At 51.3% G+C, this 8,291-nt stretch overlaps 1 protein-coding gene across 5 annotated transcripts in view; it reads right to left on the bottom strand.

Moving 5' to 3' along the window:
* Positions 1–355: 355 nt before the first annotated feature.
* MAP3K12 (mitogen-activated protein kinase kinase kinase 12) overlaps positions 356–8,291 on the bottom strand; it is a 23,812-nt gene continuing 15,876 nt past the window's right edge. For 3 of the 5 annotated variants that reach the window (XM_066258557.1, XM_066258556.1, XM_066258558.1), the window contains exons 2-14: positions 7,145–7,623; positions 6,624–6,807; positions 6,077–6,268; positions 5,631–5,789; positions 5,313–5,471; positions 4,221–4,329; positions 3,874–3,983; positions 3,631–3,747; positions 3,363–3,500; positions 2,321–2,945; positions 2,096–2,166; positions 1,738–2,011; positions 356–1,096 (exon numbers count right to left, since the gene is read on the bottom strand). In XM_066258557.1, the coding sequence (XP_066114654.1) occupies positions 998–1,096; positions 1,738–2,011; positions 2,096–2,166; positions 2,321–2,945; positions 3,363–3,500; positions 3,631–3,747; positions 3,874–3,983; positions 4,221–4,329; positions 5,313–5,471; positions 5,631–5,789; positions 6,077–6,268; positions 6,624–6,807; positions 7,145–7,589 (2,682 nt within the window). In that variant the 5' untranslated portion in view covers positions 7,590–7,623 and the 3' untranslated portion in view covers positions 356–997. The remainder of the gene's footprint in view (positions 1,097–1,737; positions 2,012–2,095; positions 2,167–2,320; positions 2,946–3,362; positions 3,501–3,630; positions 3,748–3,873; positions 3,984–4,220; positions 4,330–5,312; positions 5,472–5,630; positions 5,790–6,076; positions 6,269–6,623; positions 6,808–7,144; positions 7,624–8,291) is intronic. The other 2 variants (XM_066258560.1, XM_066258559.1) reach the window with 2 other exon arrangements.

The raw sequence follows: 8,291 nt of genomic DNA, 5'->3' as shown, positions 1-8,291 counted from the left end.
GGGGTTGGGAAAAGACACATGCATACACATGGAAGCAGTTGGATGTGTGTCAGACTGGAATTCAGGTTGCTGGGAATGTTTTAATAAGTGTTCATTTAAAGTCCTTTGTATTGAGAGGGTGTTTTAAGATCATCTGTCCTCCTAAAAATCCTTTAGAGTAAGTTACCTGCTCCCATTGATGCAAATAATTTTAGAAGGTTGGAGCTTTAAGTGATGTCCATTTAAAGAGAAAAGCCTAAGAGGAGGAAGTAACTTGTCCACAGTCCTGAGATAATGTCTGGAGCTCCAAAGCTCCTACTTAACCATGTGTGCTACCTACCCCATTTGTTGACCAAGAAAACCCTCAACAGCTGGGCCTGCTTGGAGTAATTATATTTCAAGGTTTTTCACAGGGGTTACAATATGACAAGTCTTCACCCCAATCAGGCACCAAGATAAAAACAGGGACTTAACACCCCAGTTCTTTAGCCTGAGCTGTCAACATGCTTTCACAATCTTCTAACCTCCTCCTGGACCCTAAGCCAGGGCTTGGGCAGAGAAATGGAGGGACAACAAAATTACATTGCACCTGAGAAACCTCAGATGGGAGGACCCAGCCTTAACCTTCCTCCTCCCAAGTGCAAAATGTGTAAACAAAAAAGTGCAGTTAAGTGGCTCCCTTGCCTTCTTCCTGGGATTTGGTGGTGGTGGTGGGTGCATATAAGAGGATCAGAGGAGGCAAGCCTGGCTTTTTTACTGCCTACCTAACTGCTTGTTGAACATAATCAGGTGAAGCAGGGAGTGGCCACTTTGCCCTTACCAACAGCTCTAGGGGCAGTCCTCGTCCTTCATTTCTACAGCTGCCAGTGTCCCTAGAGTTTATCAGGTGAATTGGTTCAGGGGTCAGTCTCCCTTGACCTGACTTAAGGCTGGGATAGCCCTGTCTTTCTCTGTTGATTATGTGGTGCATATATATTATTTATATAAATATTTCTATGTACAGGAATAAGAGTGGCTTTCATGGAGGGAGGGATGCTGGGGGCTGCAAGGCTTCACCACTGTTGGAGTTGTCCAGTTCAGTGCTGTCACATTCTGAGTCCTCAGAATTGGGAGGGCCCTGTGAAGAGTAGACATGCAATGAGGTATGAGGCTCAGCATCTGTTGGCATTATAAATTTAAGGCTCCATCCCTGAATTTTTTTTTTCTTAATGAGGGGGAGAGAGGTGAGAAGCATCAATTCATAGTTGTGTCACTTTAGTTGTTAATTGCTTCTCATATGTGCCTTAACTGAGGGCTCAAGGCGAGCCAGTAACCAGTTCAAGCCAGCGACTTAAGGATCATGATTCTGTGCTCAAGCTGAGTACCTGGGAGTTTTGAAGCTGGAGAAGGTTCTATCTACTACTGTACCACCACCAGTCAGGCTGAAATCTTTGTTTTAATAGCCAGCAGCTTACTGATTTTACTGCTTCCAGATTTTGTTTCTCAGACCATTTTCCAAGGCACAGGACTCCTAATTTCAGAATTCTTCCCTGGCTGCAATTAATAGCTACTATGTGAGGAAACCTGTTGAACTAGTTTGTATACTATAGGTCTCATATTCCACCATGTGGATATTTGTTATTTAATATTTGTGGAAACAGGCTCAGATACTGACTTGCATGCTAAATACTTATCTTCTCGTCTCTGTGTTTGTCTCCCCAACAGCTCCCAAATGATCAGGTATCTGTTCCCTAATACCTGGCTGTTTCTGATACTCACCTGCTCCCCTTTGAGTAGGTCCTGGTGCTGGATGGGGAAGGAGCTGGGTTCAGAGCCAGTAACCACCTCTGAAGCAGGTTGGTCCAGTGGGATTTCTGAACCCTGGGAGCACATGTCGTCAGACCGTTCATCTGGCCGCTCATCGGTGTTGGTACTGCCAACATCAGGGGTGCCGCTGGGGGATGGCTCACTAGCTGTGCCTTCCTCCCCATCTGATGGATTCTCTGAGCTAAAGGTAGATAGTGACTGGCGCATGTTCAGGCCCTGAGGCCACCTATGTATCATCAGAGACAGTTAACAGCTCAACTGTCTTGTAGCGTAGGAAGAAAAAGAATATTAATTTAATTCTATCACTTACCTCTGGCTTGATGTCAGTTCTACTTCACTGTCTACCTCTCCTTCCTCTTCCTCTGATGATATGCCACGTTTCTGCAAGAGAGGTGAATGGACTGGTCAAAAGTGGGAAGAGGTTTTTGGACCCAGACAAAGGGAACATAATTATGAAGGGTTAAGTAGGGAATGGCTTGAGATCAAGAGCCTAATGTGAGAGGTGAATTAAGGGAAGAACTGTCTCATACTTTACCTGACTTCGGGTGACAGCAGCCCTGTACAGTAGTGCAGCTGGGGTCAAGTGCTGGGACCCAGCCCGGCTTCCTCCCCGTCCCGCCGTCCCTTCCCTTCCAGTTCCCAGCAGCCCCACACCATCACCAGGCCCTACTGGTGGAGGTGGCTCCCCTTTGACTCCCCCAGGTGAGTCTGGGCTGGTGGAGCCAGGTGCTGAGCCCTCACTTGGAGGGGTGTCACCCCGGGCTGGAGGTGGTGAGCCAGGATCCCCAGCTCCCCCAGTGGCTCCCCGGCCCCGGGCTCCTAGTGCAGCTGACAGCAGATCTGGGGATGAAGAAGACATCTTTCGTAGCAGGAGGTCATGATGGAGCCCACGGAAGGCTGGAGGGCAGGCCTCCCAGGCTGAGGGTCCCCCTCCAAACACCCCTGGGCTTCCTGGTCCCCCAGGTTCATGGGGTGGCACAGCTGCACGAAGCCCAGGCAGGTCCCCACAGCTGCCTTTGGCGCTGGCCTTGCGATGACGGGTCTTGCCACGGCGATTCCGTCCTGGTGAGGGGGGACCCTTAGGACACCCTGGAAGACCCACCCCACTCAGGGCTGCATCTAGTTTTGGTAGCAAAGACTCAGTCTTGAGTATATCTGGCCTGGTGGGAGAGAGAAAGGACAAGTTTGAGATTAACAATTTTATCTGTGAAGGCACTCCCTAACCTTGGGCAGCACTAAAAGCACATCTCTCCCTATCTTCCAGCCATCCTTGACTCCTACACCTGCTTCTCCAGTATCCCCGTTGCCTTTCTTTTTTCCTTTTTTGGGGGGTGGGGTGGGTGGGGACAGAGAGACATCATGAGAAGCATCAATTAGCAAGTTGCAGCACTTTAGTTCATTGATTGCTTTCTCATATGTGCCTTGACCAGGGGAACTCCAGCCAAGCCAGTGACCCCCTGCTCAAGCCAGAGACCTTTGGGTACATGCCAGCAACCACAGGGTTATGTCTATGATCCCATGCTCAAGCTGGCAACCTCTCTCCCTTGTCATTTTTGAACCTCAGCACTTGGTCCCACCTTTTGCTGTGGGGTGACAGCTTCTGTGGAACATTCCTCTTCTTGATGAGCTTCTCCATTGTGTTCCCATGTAAGAGGCCTCGGGAAGTGTGTGATTTCAGTAGACCTGGGCATCTCCGCTCTAAAGCTTGCTCCCTTCTAAAGACAAGACACCACTTCAGTTGGGCATTTGACCAGGAAGGGGGACTCGGGGACTCAGTAGGATCTGAGTCAGGCACAGCTCCATGAAGATGCAATTATGGGGGTGCATAGGGGCCATTACAGTTACCTGAGCAGCTCCCGCTCCTTGAGCTCCAGCTGCAGCATAAGGGCATTAAGTTCCATGTACAGGTTGTTGGCTCTCTCTAGCTTCCTTTCATAGTGTTCCCTGATGTCCAAGGCATGTCTGAAATGGGCAGGAGGGTCCTCGAAGTGAGCTGGCTTCACCTAGTGCCACAAATTATCCCCGTCTCTGGGAACTGGTCTACAGTCCCTGCTATTGGTAAAATCACCTTTCCAAACAGGCACACACCTGAGCTCCTCTCTCCTCCGCATCACCAGCTCCTCTTCTAGGCGGTGCAGACAGGTCCCTTCCGATTTAATTTTTTCAAAGTGCAACTTAACCTCCTCACGCCACTCTGCCTGGGGGTGGGGAGACAATGAGGGGTAAGGAACATGCTTTCATTCAGCAGATGCATAGGTGCCTGCACTGCTGCAAATTGTGTTGAAACTAGGAGTGGGGCACATGATTGGCCAAATGATCTCAGCCCACCGAAAGCTCATCTGTTCCATTCCGATCAACCCTTACCAGCCTCCCCTCAAAGGGCATCTTAAAAACAGGGAGATGAGGAGGTGTTCATTTTCCTACCCACAGCACACCTGGGACTTAAAGTAAGTCTCCTGGGGTGTGGAAAGGACATCTGCTGAGGCGATGTCCAAATGTAGTAGGATCTGTCGAAATGATGGACGATTTCGTGGTTTGCTGTTCCTGGAGGGAATGGAGTTGGGGAAGAGAAAGGAATTTACAGGACCAGAAAGTAACTCCTTTCTCTGTTCTGGAGAATCCAATCTGGAATGTACTCTTAATAAAAGAAATCCCTGGTCAATTATCTCCAGGAAATGTTATAATCTGTTAACATAAAGTAAGCAGTCCTACAGTAAGCAAACCCATTTAATCTAGTTTTCAACTTCTTTGTCAAAACAAAAGCCTTTTTCTGAGTGGCTATTAAAAGAAACGCACTTTGGAAAATGTTTAATCCAAGATTTAAAATGTTGAACCTTCAGGACCTAGGTTCCAAACAAGGGTCCTGGGCCCCTTCCTCCTGCATTCTAAGGCTTGTAGTGATTGCCCAAGGTCACGGAAAGTCGGTGTGTCTTTGACTAATGCACCCCTGCACATTACTGGTCAATACATCTCTCATTTCTACATCGTAGTCCCCTGGATTCACACTCTGAATCCTGCGGTCTTAGCCATATCTGGAAGCTCTGTCCCCCTTTCCCTGTTCAGGATTCTGGACCTGGGTGCTAGGTGCTAGTTAACCACCAGCAAATACCCCTTTGCTCCCTAGTTTTGTTTTTTTTTCTTCATTTTTTTCTGAAGCTGGAAACGGAGAGATAGACAGACTCCCGCATGCGCCTGACCGGGATCCACCCGGCACGCCCACCAGGGGCCACGCTCTGCCCATCCTGGGCGTCGCCATATTGTGACCAGAGCCACTCCAGCGCCTGAGGCAGAGGCCACACAGAGCCATCCCCAGCGCCCGTCCAGTGGAGCCTTGGCTGCGGGAGGGGAAGAGAGAGACAGAGAGGAAGGAGAGGGGGAGGGGTGGAGAAGCAAATGGGCACTTCTCCTGGGTGCCCTGGGTGCCCTGGCCGGGAATCGAACCCGGGTCCTCCGCACGCTAGGCCGACGCTCTACCGCTGAGCCAACCGGCCAGGGCCTGCTCCCTAGTTTTGCTAGGCCGCTCTTACCAGCACTGGCGAAGCAAGATTTTAAACCCATCTGGGCAGCTGGAGGGCACTGGCAGATGGAGACTGTTGCTTCCCACACCCCAGATGATGGCTGAGGAATCTACATCTTTGTAGGGGATTTCACCAGTCAGCAGTTCCCACAGCACCACACCAAAGGACCTGGGGACAAAAAGGGGACATCACTTGGAAGGTGCTCCCTCCAGAGGACCTGCCTGCTACAGACACCTCTCACTTGCACTCAGACCCTGGAAGCCCTCCTCCCTCCCACCCTCCCTGGGCTAGCCACCTGCTATTCTCAGTCCTCAACCTGGCCCTCACCAGATGTCCACCTTCTCAGACACAGGCTCATTACGAATCACTTCAGGGGCCATCCAGGCTACTGTTCCTGCAAAGGACATCTTGGTGCTCTTGTCACTCAGCTCCTTGGAAGTGCCAAAATCGGAGATCTTCACCACGTCGTCGTATGTGATTAGCATGCTGGTAAAGAGTGTAGTCAGCTGGGGTCCAGGCCTCCCTCCACACACCTCATCTAGCTGCAGCAACTCTACCTTTCTGTTACGTCATCTGGGACACCCAGAGGTAGGGGGCTCACTACCAGCCCTCCTGTGTTAGGACTGTCACTGGGAGGGGTTTCTGAGATGGCCACATGGACTTAGGACAGGGAGGGTCTGGAAGCAGGGAGATGGCCACACTGACTTGGGTGGGGTCACCTGCAGGAGACGATGCACATCACCGTCTCCCTGCTTGCTTGCTTGCTTACTCACTTGGGGGACTTGAGGTCTCTATGGATAATCTTGTGCAGGTGCAGGTAGTTCATGCCACCAGCGATGCCCATGGACCAGTCAACCAGCAAGGAGGGGGTGACAGGGCGGCCAGCCCGCAGTACCTCGTACAGCTGGCCCTGGGCGCAGAACTCCATGAGGATGCAGTAGCAGGGAGCCTGAGTGCACACACCCCTGGGGGCCAAACACGGTAGTATGAAGCCAGCCCAGTCTATATACCTGGAACCCCATTCCCACCCATGCCACTTGTGTGTCTCCTTTAAAAAGGGTAGGTCACTGGCTTGAGTGTGGGTTCATCAACATGATCTCATCGTCGCTGGCTTAATCAAGGGGTCACTGGCTTGGCTAGAGCCCCCTGGTCAATGCATGTATGAGAAACTATGAACAACGAAAGTGCCACATCTACAGATTGATGCTTCTCATCTCTCCCTCGCAAAACAAAAGATAGGAAAGGGTGGATCAGATCCCTGCTGCCTAAGTAGGTCCCTGTCCTCAGCATAGTATCCCCAACCCCTGCCTTGAACCTTACTTGAAAGTGATGATGTTGGGGTGCTTCAGCTTTCGCAGGTGCTTGATGTCAGTTTCCTTCAGGTCCCGTACCTTCTTCACGGCCACTTCCTCCCCATGGAAGCGCCCCAGGAAGACAGCACCCTGGGCCCCTGAGCCCACCCACTGCAGATCCAGGATTTCCTCAAAGGGAACCTCCCAAAGGTCTGTGGACAGGAGGTACAGTGCCACAGGGCTCAGAGAAAGCCACATGCAGGGCCTTGTGAAGGTCAGACACAGGAGAGGATTGGGTTGGCTGAAATGACTCAAGGAGGGCGAGGCAAAAATGTAGCCAAAACAGGTCAAGAAGACTAGGTTTGAGGGGACAGGGAAGGCAATGAATGGGGGCCTAAAAGGAATCTGGGAAGTTAGCTAATTGATAGATCAGGAGGTTGGGCCAGCCTTGGGGGAGGAAGGCTCAACAGATGACTTAGAGTTGTCCAACAGATCTCGGGCTCAGACACAGGGAGAGAGCCCTCAGAGGACAAGGTGGACGAAGCCTACCTTCTTGCTGTTGCTTGTGCTCTGTGGAGTAGGCTTTGCCAATCATGGTCCAGACAGGGCGCAGACAACCAAAGAGGCCTTCCAGGAAGCCACTGCCGCTTTGGCACTGCAGCCGCACCTCATCCGCTCGAACTCTGGGCACCCGACTCTCAGGGGACTCAGCGGCTCCCCCTGGGCCTGCTGCATCCTGCTCATGTAGCTGTAGGACACTGTTGGCAAAAGGCTCAGGCGGTGGCTCTCCGCCTGGGGAGGGGCTGGGCCCATCCCCGCCGTGCCCACCCAGTGGCACTACATCTCGAAGTACACACTGAGTAGGTGTCAGGTCTTTCTCGGGGGTGCAGTCAGAAGTGTCTGGGTCCAGTTTGCGCATGGACGCCTCGGTCAGGGTGGACACAAAACCCCCAAAGGAAGGGGAGGGTGTGCGAGTCTCATGCAGGCAGGCCATGGCCTCTGGGCCCCAGTGTGGTGAGCAGAGGGCCCTGTAGGAACAAAGGAGGGAGAAACAGTCAAAGCCACAGGTATGCCAGCTTGGAATGTCCACCCTAGAGGCAGAGGTTGGGGAGCTGGGCTCCCTACTGGAAATAACGCTTGAGCCTCACCCTCGGGTACCCATTCCCCTCCAAGTTTCACCTGGGACCCATCTTAGGAAACTTGATACACAGGCTTCCATTCAAGCATCTACTAGAAACTCAAGTCTGAGAGTGATACTCAGGTATACAGGTAACATACCTGAGTATCATTCTCAGACACATAAATATCCCTGCTCAGGAACGAACTAGTAAACTATATCTCAAATTCAAGTATTATGGTAACAGACTAGTCCCTTCTCCCTGTAAGATTCCTGTAATTTGCCTCAGGAGCATTAATTTCTTTCACTTGAGGCTCACATGCACACATACATGTCATATAAGAGTTTCAGATATACACCTTTTCCTTTGAGTCTCAATCTTAGGCACACAAAAGTAACACATCTAGGGTTCCCCTGTACTGAAGCACACTCAGGTGACATTGGTAACACTCGGTGCTGCTCAAGCATTCTCAGATGACATTCCTGGGCCTCCTGCAGACAGGTAATGCACCTGGCTGGGCCCCATGCTGATGTACTCACACACGATACAGCTGAGGTGGTAGAAGGAACAATAAATTC

Source organism: Saccopteryx bilineata, chromosome 2 (assembly GCF_036850765.1).
Source record: "Saccopteryx bilineata isolate mSacBil1 chromosome 2, mSacBil1_pri_phased_curated, whole genome shotgun sequence".
In the NCBI taxonomy this organism is placed as follows: domain Eukaryota; kingdom Metazoa; phylum Chordata; class Mammalia; order Chiroptera; family Emballonuridae; genus Saccopteryx; species Saccopteryx bilineata.
This window is presented reverse-complemented; position numbering and strand designations above follow the sequence as displayed.